Source organism: Microcaecilia unicolor, chromosome 11, assembly GCF_901765095.1.
Source record: "Microcaecilia unicolor chromosome 11, aMicUni1.1, whole genome shotgun sequence".
NCBI classification, from domain to species: domain Eukaryota; kingdom Metazoa; phylum Chordata; class Amphibia; order Gymnophiona; family Siphonopidae; genus Microcaecilia; species Microcaecilia unicolor.
Window position 1 is genome coordinate 54504019 of NC_044041.1, and position 16070 is coordinate 54520088.

Consider the following 16070-nt stretch of genomic DNA (forward strand, 5'->3'; position numbering starts at 1 on the left):
TTTTCTAATCTGCCTTGCAAACATCCCCCCCCCCCACCAAAAAAAAAAAAAACCCCAACAACCCTCAAAATACAAATACCTGAGCTGGTGGGTTTCAGGATTGCGGGAGGTCAAAATTATTGCTTCATTTGAGTACAGCGAAATAATTGCTCAAGACCCTTTTTCACTAACTGGTATGGGTGGGTGAGAGATCCTACTTTAAAATAGTGGGGTCCTAAAGCCACGTGCATAAATCTGTCAAAGTCAGACGTTTTCCTCTTATACTTTCCTAGGCCCTAGTGAATCAGAATATCAGTGGCCCATTTGCACCATTCATTCATATTAAAAGGCATAGGGCCGACCTTCTGTGTTATCCTTTCAATGTCACTATCCTTTAATGAGTCATACAGTACCAGGTTTACTGGTGTTCTGGGGTCTGTACTGACTCAGTTTCTGTGTCTGCAGAATCCTCCCTGTCCCTCAGGTTAGTGCTTGCGCCTGGGGCTTCCTCATCTAAGCATGTTTGTGCTTAAGTCAGTGCTTTCAGTCTTAGATTTGCCCCACTTCTCAAATCCACTACACACACTTCTGTGTGCTTTTGTGGTTCTATGAATTGAAAACCTGGCTTGTAGGGTGTTTCATAGGCTGGCGGTGCTGATGGAGAAATACTTGGGGCCTGCCAGTGCACAGAGTTAATCTGGTCCTTTGAGGCACATTTACTTTTTAAATGTTTTAATTCTGTTTTAGCCTCGTCCAATTGTTCATTTACATGTAAGAAGGAATTTGTTGCTTGCACCACCTGTGCCCGTTGCATAGAGATGCACACTTGTGCTTCCTCAAGGTCCCTGGTTAACTGAGTGCACTGAGTGGTCAGGTCTGCATTTGCTGTTTCAAAGTAATTAGTCCCCTACACAGGCCTTGTATAAAAAGGCATTTTCGTTTATTAGTTTTCTTTTTGAACTCTTGGGAATGGTGTACCATTTATTTTTGAATGTCATACCAGGAATCCTCTGGGGATCCTCAAAACCCACTAGCTGAAGAGTCCTCCTGGCCAGAACTCTTCCAAGTTGGGGGCCTGAGCCCAAAGTGGGTAGGCTCCTGCCCACCCAGGCCCACTTATAATGTCTAATTGCACTTTATTCCCAAACCCTGACTGAGCCCACAGTCCCAATACAGTATTTCAGACCCGAGTCACAAAGGGGTACGCTTACTAAAAGGCTTTTAGCCCTTAACATATGGTTAGCACACACTAACAGGCAGAATGCATTAAAGTGTGCAGTATTTTGCCCGACAGTACGCACTAACCCGCACGTTACCAATATTTTTAGATTTTGTTTTTGGGAGGGGGTGTGTCATGGGCAGAGGGTGGGCATTCCCACATTATCTGGCTAGCGCATTTTGATTAGTGCGTGATAACTGGATAATGCAGAGTTAACATGGAAGCACTTAGAACCTTCTAAATAGAAGGCAATAAGGGCTCCCACATTAATTCTTAGCAGGAACAGTGTACTAATGGGAACATTAGCACAAGACCTGCAATTAAAACTACAGAAAAAGCCCTAAAATATTCCACGTTCAACCTGGGCTTAGCATGCAGGAAAGTCCTGCAGAAACCCAAATTAAGCCCAGATTTTACCACAGTTGAGTAAACCAACGCTATGGTTTTGCACCAAGAAAGCAATCTTCTCAGTCCAAGGCCCAGAACACTGGAATGAACTGCCACAGTCCTTCGTCACCAGACATCCCTTCAAAATTTTATTTATTTATTTGTTACATTTGTATCCCACATTTTCCCACCTATTTGCAGGCTCAATGTGGCTTACATAGTACCATAAAGGTATTCGCCAATTCCGGTATGAAATACAGTAATGTTGTGGTAGAATAAGGTTCATGTGTACAAACACATTAGGGAATCGTAGAGAGGAAGAGTTATTCCCTCCGGTGGTCATCTGGTCAGTTCGGGCACTTTTCAAGGCTTGGTCGTGAAAAAAATTGGACCAAGAAAAATCGGCCAAATGCTCGTCAGGGACGCCCTTCTTTTTTCCATTATCGGTCGAGGATGCCCATCTCTTAACCACGCCCCCATCCCGCCTTCGGTACACTGCCGACACGCCCCCGTGAACTTTGATCGTCCCCGCGATGGAAAGCAGTTAAGGACTCCCAAAATCGGCTTTCCATTATGCCAATTTGGGCGACCTTGAGAAAAGGACGCCCATCTCCCGATTTGTGTCGGAAGATGGGCGTCCTTCTCTTTCGATTATGCCGCTGACTGTCATTTACAATAGTTGCTGTTGGAATGGATTCAAATAAATGATGAAAAACTGTCTTTGCATGAAACACTGTATTTGTGTCTCTGACTGGGAGAGTAAAGACAGAGAGGCAGTGTAAAAGAAGGAATTCCATAACTCCTAATGTTTCAGTGTAGCTGCAAAGCTGGAACTACTTCTCCCATAGAAATGAACTGGGACATATTTTGTGGGAGTCTCTCTGGAACCCGTGGTCTGATCGGGCCCATTTTCAAACTGTCTTCACTGGTTTTCTTCATGGCAAATTTATCCAATTTGGTTCAATTTACAGATAGACTTTTTTTTTTTGCACCCCAGAGACAGATCACCTCAATCCCGGTCTGTAAAATTAGACATTTTCTTTCCAACATTCTATTGGATTGGGGGGGGGGGGGGGGAAGATCCCTAATGCTTGGCCTTAAGAAAGATTTCCCACTACTACCCTGCAATCTTTTTCAAATTCCAAGTTTCCAGTTTTTATTCAAGATTTACTATCCCGCCCATCATATTGGACATCTAGGCAGCTTGCAATCTAAAAATTTCTTAAGGAAAGGAGGGAGGGTGATGAGACATGAGTAACAGGGGGAGAACTACAATTATAATAAGATAGAAGAGGAGGTAAAAGGAGGGGGGGGGGTTTATTTAGTCTGTCAAGTCCTTCAGGCTCCTCTTTCATAGTTAGGAATAGAGAGGGGATTAGGAGTATGCATCAGGAAAAAAGGAAAGTTTTTGAAGGGATGTCTGGTGACGAAGGACTGTGGCAGTTTATTCCAGTGTTCTGGGCCTTGGACTGAGAAGATTGCTTTCCTGGTGCAAATCAACCTATGCATCCAGCTTTTCGTACATAAGCACACAACTATGGAACGCATTACCAAAAGCCGTGAAAACAACTTATGATCACCTAAACTTCCGGAAATCATTAAAAACTAACCTGTTCAAAAAGGCATACCCTACCGACCCAACTTAAATGCTTGTATCCTGCAACACAACGAAACCAAAGCTCGTAATGGACATATAATCGGGGATTACCTCCCCTTACTCCCCCCAGTGGTCACCAATCCTCTCCCACCCCCCAAAAAAAAAATTAAAACATTTTTTTCCAGCCTCTATGCCAGCCTCAAATGTCATACCCAGCTCCATCACAGCAGTATGCTACTACTACTACTTATTTCTAAAGCGCTACTAGACGTACACAGCGCTGTACACTTGAACATGAAGAGACAGTCCCTGCTCAACAGGAGCTTACAATCTAATTAGGACAGACAAACAGGACAAACAAGAGCTAAGGGAATATTAAGCGAATATCATACATGAGTTCGCAGCTGTGGAATGCTCTACCACTTGACTTGAAAATAGTTCACAACCTAATTAACTTCCGTAAAGCCCAGAAGTCTCATCTCTTTAACAAGGCATACTACAATGACCCACAATAAGAACTGTAATGCTATATCACTTACTTAATATTTGTAATGTTTTCTCCTTTTACCTGATTGTTTATTGTTATTATGTTATCCATGTTCTATATGTAATACCAATTGAAGGTTTTCTCTTTTTTACCTGATTCTTATTATGTCATCCATGTTCTTTATATAGTATCAATTGTTATCTGCACTCTGGAATGGTGAAAGCCATGACAGAAAATTGTAAGCCACATTGAGCCTGCAAATAGGTGGGAAAATGTGGGATACAAATGCAACAAATTAATTAATTAATTAATTAAATTGAGGTTGATAAAATAAGGGTTCTGAACAAGTGAATAAGGGTTAGAAGTTAAAAGCAGCATCAAAAAGGTGGGCTTTTAGCTTAGATTTGAAGACGGCCAAAGATGGAGCTTGACATACTGGCTCAGGAAGTCTAATCCAGGCATATGGTGCAGCAAGATAAAAGGGACAGAGTCTGGAGTTAGCAGACTCTGTGGAGGAGAAGGGTGCAGATAAGAGAGATTTACCCAGTGAACGGAGTTCCCGGGGAGGAATGTAGGGAGAGATGAGAGTGGAGAGGTACTGAGGAGCTGCAGAGTGAATGCACTTATAGGTCAATAAGAGGAGTTTGAACTGTATGTGGAAACAGATAGGAAGCCAGTGAAGTGACTTGAGGAGAGGGCTAATAAGAGCATAAGACACTGGCGGAATATTAGTCGTGCAGCAGAATTTTGAACAGATTGAAGAGGAGAGAGATGGCTAAGTGGGAGACCTGTGAGAAGCAAGTTGCAATAGTCTAAGCGAGAGGTGATAAGAGTGTGGATGAGGGTTCTGGTAGTGTGCTCAGAAAGGAAAGGGCAAATTTTGCTGATATTATACAGAAAGAAACGACAGGTTTTAACAGTCTGTTGAATATGTGCAGAGAAGGAGAGGGAGGAGTTGAAGATGACCCCAAGGTTACGAGTTGATGAGACAGGAAGGATGAGAGTGTTATCCACAGAAATAGAGAATGGGGGAGGAGGAGAGGTTGGTTTAGGTGGAAAGACAAGAAGCTCAGTCTTGGTCACGCTTAGTTTTTGATGGCACTGAGACATCCAGGCAGCAATATCAGACAGGTAGGCTGATACTTTGGCCTGGATTTCGGCTGAGATTTCTGGTGTGGAGAGGTAGATCTGGGAGACATCAGCGTAAAGATGATACTGAAAACCATGGGATGAGATCAGAGTACCAAGGGAAGAAGTATAGATGGAGAAAAGAAGAGGTCCCTGGACAGATCCCTGAGGTACACCAACAGACAGTAGGATAGGAGTAGAGGAAGATCCACTAAGTATACACTAAAGGTACGCTGGGAAAGATAAGAAGAAAACCAGGAAAGAACAGAGCCCTGAAATCCAAGTGAGGACAGCGTATCAAGGAGTAGGCTGTGATCAACAGTGTCAAAAGCAGCAGATAGATTGAGAAGGATGAGGATAGAATAGAGACCTTTGGATCTGGCCAGGAACAGATCATTGGAGACTTTAGCTAGCGCTGTTTCAGTTGAATGAAGGAGGCGAAAGCCAGACTGAAGTGGATCAAGAATAGCTTGAGATGAAAGAAAGTCAAGGTGGTGGTGGTGAACAGCACGTTCAAGTATCTTGGATAGGAAAGGGAGGAGGGAGATGGGGCAATAGTTGGAAGGACAGGTAGGGTCCAATGAAGGTTTTTTTTAAGGAGAGGTGTGACTATGGCATGTTTGAAGGCATCAGGAACAGTCGCAGTGGACAGTGAAAGATTGAGGATATGACAGATAAAAGGGATGACAGTAGGAGAGATAGTGTTAAGTAGATGGGTGGGAATAGGATCAGAGGAGCAGGTAGTTAGTTTCAAGGAGGAAAGAAGATGTTCAGTTTCCTCTTCAGTGATTTCAGAAAAGGAGGCGGGTGTTGGAGGGTTGAGAGAATGGACTAAGGGAAGGAGAGGTGGAGGTGACCTGGTTGAGAATTCAAGTTTAATCTTGTGAACCTTATCATGAAAGAACTCAGTCAGAGTCTGGGGGGAAAGTGAAGGGGGGGGGGGGGGTTAGAGGTGAAGGCACTTTGAGGACAGAGTTCAGTGTGGCAAAGACACGTCGAGGGTTTGAGCCAAGAGAATTTGTCAAATGGATGTAATAGTCCTGTTTGGCAAGTAAAAGAGCAGACTGGAAGGAGGTCAGCAAGAATTTGAAATGTATGACGTCAGCATGGGCACGGGATTTCAGCCAAAGGTGTTCGGCAGAGCGGGCACAGGAACATAGGTAGCGGATTCTAGAGGTCAGCCAAGGCTGGGGTTTGGTATGTTTTACAGAACGGGAAATGGGAGGAGCGAGAGTATCCAGAGCAGAGGAGAGAATAGTATTATAGGAAGAGACAGCCTCAATGACAGACTTGGATAACATAGTGGTAGAGAAGAGATTTGAAACATTGGAAGACAGAGTAGAAGGGTCAATAGCCTGAAGATTCCTAAATGTATTGGCTAAGATTGGATGGGACTGGGGAGGAGGGTGTTTAAGTGTGAAAGTTATCAGATGATGGTCAGAGAGGGGAAGAGTTGAGGCACAGAAACTGGAGAGTGAGCAGTTTGAGGAGAGGATAAGATCAAGACAGTGGCCATTCTGGTGAGTGGGGGCACTGGAGTACAGTTGAAGACTGAAAGAGGATGTTAAAGCAAGAAACTGCGAAGCATAAGAGTCAGAGGGATCATTAGCATGAATGTTAAAATCTCAAGAGAGTGAGGGAAGGAGATGAAGGTTCAAGAAAGAAGGAAAGCCAAGCATCAAATTCAGTGAGAAAGGAAGAAAGGGACATATCAGGGGGGTCGATAAATGACTGCTACTCGGAGAGGCAGAGGAGCAAATAGATGGATGGAGTGGACTTCGAAGGAAGAAAAACAGTGAGAATGAGGTAGAAGAAGAGGTTGAAATCTACAAGAGGGTGAAAGTAGTAGCCTGACACCACCTCCGCTGCCAACTGGGCGAGGAGTATGGGAGAAAAGATAACCTCCATGGCATAGGGCCGCGACTGAAGCAGAGTCTTCAGGGTAAAGCCAAGTTTCAGTTAGGGCAAGCACATGGAGAGTACGAGAGATAAAGAGGTCATAGATGTAGGAAAGTTTGTTACAGACAGAGCGGGCATTCCACAGAGCGCAAGAGAAAGGCAGGGAAGGAAGGGAGAGGAGAGGAACAGAAATTAGATTGGAGATATCACAATGTGACCTGCACAAGTAGAATGAGAGCTGATGTGGAGGACCAGGATTGGAATTAATGTCCCCAGCGGAGAGCAGGAGAAGGAGCAAGAGAGTACGGAGAAGAGTAGGAGAGGCACGACGACAGCGATGAAGGCAAGATGTACTCAGATAGAAAGGAGATGGATGAATGGAAGGAAGGAAGTGTTGAAGGTTGAGAGCTGAGAAAAAGGAAAAGGAAAAAAAGAGATGGTGAGATGATGAATACAGAGGGTGGACAATGTGTTCCTGCAGTGTACAGTGGTTTAAGATGGAGAAACAAATTAGGAAGGGACAGTACCAAGAAGAAAATGTGTACTGGAGCCATAAGTACTAACTGGGAGAAAAATAAATGTAAAAAGAAAAATGCCCCGTGCGCCGTCAGGCACACGGCACCTACAGCGGAGGCCCTGAGTGGATCAGAGTGGACCTGGGAGTCACCCTGGAGAAGGCTGTAAAGGATATGCAGATGAGCTGCAAGTCCTCCACAGCACCTGAAAGGCAGCCGGTGGTAGAGCCGGGCACCTCTCAGCTAAGGAAAGGCTTACCAGGGGTTAGGCCAAAGCCAGCATTCCTCCCCCTGAGGTTCGCCTGATCCTAGCCAAAAAGCACCTGGAAACCCTGGGCACTTGGAGCGAGGGCCCTGGGAAGATCGGGATGGACCTGGGAGTCACCCCGGATACAGCTAAAGAGAAAATGCAGAAGGGCTGCGAGTCCTTCACAGCACCTGGTGGGAGCGCTGGGCACCTAGAGCGGAGGCCCTGAGTGGATCGGAGTGGACCTGGGAGTCACCCCGGAGAAGGCTGCCGGTGGTAGAGCTGGGCACCTCTCAGCTGAGGAAAGGCTTACCAGGGGTTAGGCCGAAGCCAGCATTCCTCCCCCTGAGGATCGCCTGATCCTGGTCCCTGGAGCAGTTTTTAGTGGGTACTGCAGTGCACCTCAGGCAGGCGGACCCAGGCCCTCCCTCCTACTTGTTACACTTGTGCTTGTAAATGGGAGCCCTCCAAAACCCACCCGAAACCCACTGTACCCACATCTAGGTGCCCCCTTTTACCCTTTAAGGGCTATGGTAATGTTGTACAGCTGTGGGTAGTGGGGTTTGGGGGGTTCAGCACCCAAGGTAAGGGAGCTATGCACCATGGGAGCAATTTATGAAGTTCACTGCAGTGACCCCTAGGGCATTTGAGGGGGACCAGTGCACTGGTCCTGGCATGTGAGGGGGACCAGTGCACTATGAATGCTGGCTCCTCCCATGACCAAAGGGCTTGGATTTGGTCATTTTTGAGATGGGCGTCCTCAGTTTCCATTATGGCCAAAAACCGGGGACGACCATCTCTAAGGTCGACAATCTCAACATTTAGGTCGACCATCTCTTAGGTCGACCTAAATGTTGAGATTTGGGCGTCCCTGACCATACTATCGAAATGAAAGATGAACGCCCATCTTGTTTCGATAATACGGGATGCCCCACCCCTTTGCAGGGACATCCTCAGAGATGGATGCCCTTAGAGATGGGCATCCCTGTTCAAAAATGCCCCTCAGTGTTACCAATTTTTGGTAAACCAAAATTATTCTTTACAATTTACTCACTATCAAACATATTCCTATTTATCCTATCAAATTACTTTTGAGTGTCTCATTCTTCCCACTTCCACAACTTCTGGCTCAACTCTTGAATTATATTGCAGATTAAGAAGCACTGGCTGGGGACAGCCGAGAAAACCACCTCCTCCCGGTGTCCTGTACTGGCTAGCTGAGATCCATCTCCATATGCATGAGTTGTATGATGGAACTATCCTGCTATATTCCAGTTCAATTTAGGAGATGCTGACGGAAAGTAAATCCCCTTGAATTTCCACCCAGAATGCAGACATTGGCTTATTCAACATACTATTAGCTGCAATCAGAAACTGCCGCTCTTACAAAAAAGCAAAACATACATACAATATAGACAAATGTAAACTGAGGGACAGTTTACCATTTATTCTTATTTGATAACTAACATCTTCCTCTTCTGGCAGCCATTTTGAAGAGGGACTAAGCAGTCTAGAGGGGGAATATTTATTTATTTGCATTTGTATCCCACATTTTCCCAGTTTTATTTGCAGGCTCAATGTGGCTTACATAGTTTTGTTATGACATTGTTATTCCAGGGTGTGACATCCCATCAATACACTTCATATTTCACTCTTCCAAAAAGAACAGATATAACCACAACAACATTTTAAAATCATTTATTCAAAAGATTAATGAATGTATCCATGGTCCAAAAAATTCTTCAAAGGGTTATCATAACTACCCATATCCTTAAGCCTAACACCTATATAGGACCAGAGAAACTTCCCATGAAAAACATTTGTGAGCGCATCTAAAAAAAATTCCTGCTCGCTTATTTTGCACTTTGCTGCATTCAGTGATAATAAGCAGCCTGCTTGATTTTCAGGGTATCAAAATATGATAGAGTAACCCTGTTATTCCTCAAATTACACTGGCTCCCAATTAAAGCACGATTGATATTCAAAACCAGTACCCTCATAAGTACATAAGTATTGCCATACTGGGACAGACCGAAGGTCCATCAAGCCCAGCATCCTGTTTCCAATAGTGACCAATCCAGGTACCTGGCAAGATCCCAAAACAGTACAATACATTTTATGCTGCTTATTCTAGAAATAAGCAGTGGGTTTTCCCCAAGTCCATTTTAATAATGGTCTATGGCCTTTTTCTTTAGGAAGCCATCCAAACCTTTTTTAGACCCCGCTAAGCTATCTGATTTTAATACATGTATTTTACGTACTGCACATGTATTAATTTGTTTCTTGAACTTATTGTAATTTGTGTTATATTCTGTACATTATTATGTTTTATTCACTTTATTGTCTGTTTATAAGTCACATTGAACGAGTGTATTTTGGGCTAATGTGGGGTATAAATATCATGAATAAATAAATTAAATAAATACATTCTCTGGCAATGAATTCCAGAGTTTAATTACACATTGAGTGAAGAGATTTGATTCATTTTAAATTTACTACTTTAGCTTCATTGCATGCCCCCTAGTCCTAGTATTTTTAGATAGAGTAAACAAGTGATTCATGTCTACCCACTCCACTTCACTCATTATTTTATAGACCTCTATCATATCTCCCCTCAGCCGTCTTTTCTCCAAGCTGAAGAGCCCAAGACATTTCAGCCTTTCCTCACAGGGAAGTCATCCCATCCCCTTTATCATTTTCGTCACCCTTCTCTGTACCTTTTCTAATTCCACTATATCTTTGAGATGCGGGGACCAGAATTGAACACAATATTCGAGGTGCGGTCGCAACATGGAGCGATACAAAGGCATTATAACATCCTCCTTTTTGTTTTCCATTCCTTTCCTAATACCACCTAATATTCTATTTGCTTTCTTAGCCACCACCGCATACTGAGCAAAGGGTTTCCACATATTATCAACGATGATGCCTAAATCCATTTCTCGGTCGGTGACTCCTAATGTGGAACCTTGCATTACGTAGCTATAATTCGGGTTCTTCTTTCCCACATGCATCACTTTGCACTTGCTCACATTAAACGTCACCTGCCATTTAGATGCTCCCAGTCTCGTAAGGTCCTCTTGTAATTTTTCACAATCCTCTTATGATTTAACAACTTTGAATAACTTAGTGTCGTCAGCAAATTTAATTACCTCATTAGTTACGCCGATCTCTAGTTTATAGATATGTTAAAAAGCAGCAGTCCCAGCACAGACCCCTGAGGAACCCCACTATCTACTCTTCTCCATTAAGAATACTGACCATTTAACCCTACTCTCTGTTTTCTAATTTTTAACCAGTTTTTAATCCAAAATAGGACGCTACCTCCTATCCCATGACTCTCCAATTTCCTCTGGAGTCTTTCATGAGGTACTTTGTCAAATGCCTTTTGAAAATCCAGATACACAATATCGACCAGCTCACCTTTATCCACATGTTTGTTCACCCCTTCAAAGAAATATAATAGATTGGTGAGGCAAGATTTCCCGTCACTAAATCTATGTTGGCTTTGTCTCATTAATCCATACTTTTGAATATGCTCTGCAATTTTGTTCTTTATAGTAGCCTCTACCATTTTGCCTAGCACCAACATCAGGCTCACCGGTCTAATTTCCCGGATCTCCTCTGGAACCTTTTTTTTTTTTTTAAATCAACGTTACATTGGCCATCCTCCAATCTTCTGGTACCATGGTTGATTTTAAAGATAAATTACATATTACTAACAATAGTTCCACTTTTCAATTCTATCAGTACTCTGGGATGAATAACCGGTCCAGGAGATTTGCTACTCTTTAATTTGTCAAATTGCGCCATTACATCCTTCAGGTTTATAGAGATTTCATTCAGTTTCTCTAACTTGTCAGCTTTGAATATCATTTCTGGCACCGATATCTCTCCCAAATCTTCCTTGGTGAAGACCAAAGCAAAGAATTAATTTAATCTCTCCACTATGGCTTTGTCTTCCCCCCAGATTTTGTTATGACACAGGTTATATGATGGATTTAATTGATCTATCTAGAAGCAATGCAGACCCAATAACAAGAGACTATCTACTTTTCCACCTCCCCAGTTGAAAGAACATAACCTATAAGTCAGTTCACATAGCAACTCTATGGGGCCCTTTCACTAAGCTGCGTAGGCGCCTACGCACACCCAACGCGCACCAATTTGGAACTACCACCCAGCTACTGCATGGCTCAGGCGATAATTTCATTTTCTACGCACGCCCACTATGCACCCCAGAAAATGTCTGGTGCGCAGCGCTAACCGAGCTGACGATTACCGCCCAGTTAACGCGTGAGACCTTACCGCTAAGTCAATGCATAGCAGTAAGGTCTCAGGCCCAAAATGGATGCATGCCAATTTTCATTTTGCAACACATCCGTTTTCGGCCAAAAAAAGGCCTTTTTTGCAGGCGCGCTGATAAATGGACCTGCGAACATCCAATACACGCATCTACAACAGCGCACATTTTTCGGGGCACCTTAGTAAAAGGACCCTTAAGTTACTTGGATCCAAATGGTGGAATCAAATCCCAAGGAAATGAGAGATATAAATAATTACTCACTTTCACAAAAACATGAACACTTATCTTTTTAAGAAATTCAAGATTGAATTGTAAAGTTGGAGAATTGTATATTTATGACTTATTCTTGTTAATTATAACTTTATTCAGTATAATGCTAATGTAATTGAGTTCCATTAAATGAAAGCCACATTGAACTGAAATTAATTTTCAGATGTGGAATACAAGAACAAATAAATAAAGGGCTATTTATTATTCATCACTCCTAACCCTAAAAAAACGAAAGTACTTATCTTATCTAATATAATAAAACGCACCCTCAACGTTCTGAGGACAACGTTCTGTGAAGCCATCTGACGTCACTCCCAGGCTGAAGGGTTCGTGGATTCGTGGTGTGAAGCCTTCAAGCCAGCCAGCCGTCTCTGCCCCGCCCTCGCCTCAAACCAAACAAATCCGGAAGCGAAGCGTCAGGGAAGGAGGCGGCGCTCCCGACGTCTAGCTTTCCCTTCGCTGTGTTCCGCCTTCTTTTGAAGGCGGAACACAGCGAAGGGAAGGCTAGACGTCGGGAGCGCCGCCTCCTTCCCTGACGCTTCGCTGCACGAACCGCCACGGAGGTAAAGTTAAAAAGAAGAAGAAAAAAAAAAGGGATGCATGGATGCGAAGGGGGGGGGGGGGAGAGAAGAGGGCGGGCCAGGCTGGGGCATGGGAGAGAGAGGAGCATGGATGCGAGGGGGGGTCATGGAAGGGAGAGAGGGGACTTGCTGGAAAAGGATGAATGGAGGCGGCAGGGGACAGAGGAGCATGGATGGGCATGGATTGGGAGGGCAGGGCTCAGGGAGAGAGGGGAATTACTGGAAATGGATGAATGGAGGGGGTAGGGGACAGAGGAGCATGGATGGGCATGGATTGGGAGGGCAGGACTCAGGGAGAGAGGGAAATTGCTGGATAGGGATGAATAGAGGGGACAGATGGGCATGGATGGATATGGATTGCAGGGCAGGCCTCAGGGAGAGAGGGCAATTGCTGGATAGGGAAAAATGGAGGGGCCAGGTGACAGATGAGCATGGATGGGCATGGATTGGAAGGGCAGGACTCAGGGAGAGGGGAATTGCTGGATAGGGATGAATGGAGGGGACAGATGGGCATGGATGGATATGGATTGCAGGGCAGGCCTCAGGCACAGAGGGGAAATGCTGGATAGGGAAAAATGGAGGGGCCAGGTGACAGAGGAGCATGGATGGGCATGGATTGGAAGGGCAGGACTCAGGGAGAGGAGAATTGCTGGATAGGGATGAATGGAGGGGACAGATGGGCATGAATGGATATGGATTGCAGGGCAGGCCTCAGGCAGAGAGGGGAAATGCTAGATAGGGATGAATGGAGGGGGCAGGTGACAGAGAAACATGGATGGCCATGGATTGGGAGGGCAGGGCTCAGGGAGAGAGGGGAATTGCTGGAAAAGGATGAATGGAGGGGGCAGGGGACAGATGGCCATGGATTGGGAGGGCACGGCTCACACTCTCTCTCTCATATACAATGTCTTTCTGACTCTCACTCTCACACACTCTGTCTCACACTGTATCACATTCACTCTCTATGTGCCACACAGTCACTCACACACTCGCTTGATCTCATACACTCACTCTCACAGAGAATCTGTGTCTCACACACACTCTCTCTCTCGCCCACACACACACACTCTCTCTCACACTGTGTCTCACATACACACTTGCACACACTCTCATTCTCACACACACACTCTCTCTCACAAACACACTCACACCCAGACTCACTCTCTCTCTCACACACTCACACTTTCACTCTGACTCTCAAACAGTCACTCTCACATACACTCTCCCAAACATACACACTCCAAGGAAAACCTTGCTAGCGCCCGTTTCATTTGTGTCAGAAACGGGCCTTTTTTACTAGTTTGTTATAAACACGCCATCAAAACCAATCATTCTTAACTAGATAATGCAGCCAAGAGTTTCAGAAAATGCTCCACCGCAGTGAAATTGATATATAAACCCATCCATCCCTGACCAATGGTTTTGCCTTCATGGCTTCCTCAGGGATAATCACAAAGCAGCTTTTTGAGTTTCAGCAGTAACCAGCTTTTGTGCTTCTTAGTGATTATCCTTGAGAAAGCACATGAAGGCAGCAAAATCATTGGCCAAGGTTGGATGGGTTTATGTATAAATCTCACTGTGGTGGAGCATTTTCTGAACCTCATGACTGCATCATCCAGTTAAAAATGATAACAAATGAGATAAGTACCCACCTTTGTATTTTTTTTCTTTTTAGGGTGAGCAATGGTGCATAATAGCCCTTATTATCCCCGAATGCAGCAAACTGCAAAACAGGCTTAGGGTTTGGAATATATAATTAGTTTTTGGATACTGTTTTGAAATACATGGATAATTATAACAACCCTTTGAAGACTTTTTTGGACAGCAGATACAGTAATGCATTGAATACATGATTTAAAGTTGGTTGTGATATAGCTGTTTTTTTTTTTTGTGAGGGATCTATTTCACTTTCCTTCACTGCGAACACTTCCACTTCATAAACTTACTTATATTGTGATTTTAGAATGTCTATCAATAATTTGCCTAAACCACTATAAACCTGTTATTTGCCTTTTAGTTGTGGAATGGCTAGGGTTCAAGACAATGCCACAACTTTTGCAAGCTCTAATATGCATCAATTTCAACTGCTGTTAAGCAGCCATTGCATTAGATATTCTTTAAACTACTGTTCTGCAATTCTAACCCTCTAGGGTCAGCACCACAGATCACTGCCGTTGAAATGCCCGATTAGTGCCCAAGCCGAAACCAGATAGTTTGGGGACACTCCAGGGGGCAGGGGCAGAGTGAACACCTAGCCAGTAAAGTTCCGATTTTCAGCACTTAACTGGCTAAGATAACTGCATAAACAGGACTGCATAAAACAAAGTCTTATCTTTGTGCAATTCTTCATAGCCAGTTAGGTGTTAAATGTTGCACTTAACCAGCTATGTTTTCACCGGCTCCATATACCCGGAAATTCAATGCTGGAGCCCGGACATGGCAGTACGATGCCAGCAGCAGTGAACAAAACGATGATGGATGCCAGCTGAATATTGAGCCCAATGTGACAATTCCTGTTCTCATTCTTGTTAAGATATATCAGGTGCACCATGAAAATGTGTGATTGAGACAGCAGGAGGCGTACATGGCCATTCTCATTATGTAGCTACCAACTCACCAGCTAAAGCGCTCACTGCAGCATTATGCAGCTGTTCGTATGTAAATCCTTTTAATTGACAGCGCTTTTTTTTTTCCTTCAAATAACTAAAATTCTTCTGAAGGAACATTCAAAGAGTAAACATCAGAAATCCAAAAACTATCAATGCCAAGGGAACAAAAAATATCCTGGGTTTCCTCATTTGGATTCACCAGGATCCACTCACTAAAAATCACAGGAGTTAACACATCTGGGCAATTGCTTCTTCTCTCTTTACCATACCATTTCTTGGAAAAACAGTTTAGAGATTTTTTTACAGCTACAGAGCTACTTTAAAAGAAACAACATTCACTTAAAAAGTACACAGCTTTAAAATATAGTGCTCCATAAGCAATCATTTCTCAATTCTAAGAGTCCTTCCCAGCACATTTTTAGGCAGTAACAAATAATCACACACACTTTATGAAATAACCCACCGGGTTGTAAGGGGACTGGTTCTGCTTCTCCTTTGGATCCATAATAGTACATAACATCTCCCTTGGCGGTACTAGAAAAATACAAATAAAAACAAGTCTCCTGGAAATTCAAAAGAAAAAAAAAAGAACCCTTATAGTCTTGGTAACATTCTAATGTTATGCAAACTAACTCAGTAAAACCTCCCTCATTCCCCCCCCCCCCCCCCCTTCCACCAATCAGTACTCCTATATTCTGTTACTGAGATTAAATCTACGGTATCTTCAGGTAAAGCTTCAAGACTTTAGTTATGCCACCAGTCTTCCAAAATATCCTCTTACACAATTCTTACTGAAGGTACCAATAGAGGATGTCCAAGGCGCCTTGATTATGGACAGCTGCTCTG

The 16070-nt window shown here is 43.8% G+C and overlaps 1 protein-coding gene across 2 annotated transcripts in view; it reads right to left on the minus strand.

The window, feature by feature from the left end:
• Window positions 1-16070, minus strand: part of TANGO2 (transport and golgi organization 2 homolog) — a 193561-nt gene that overhangs the window by 18913 nt on the left and 158578 nt on the right. For both annotated transcript variants that reach the window (XM_030219097.1, XM_030219098.1), the window contains exon 6: window positions 15688-15758. In XM_030219097.1, the coding sequence (XP_030074957.1) occupies window positions 15688-15758 (71 nt within the window). The remainder of the gene's footprint in view (window positions 1-15687; window positions 15759-16070) is intronic.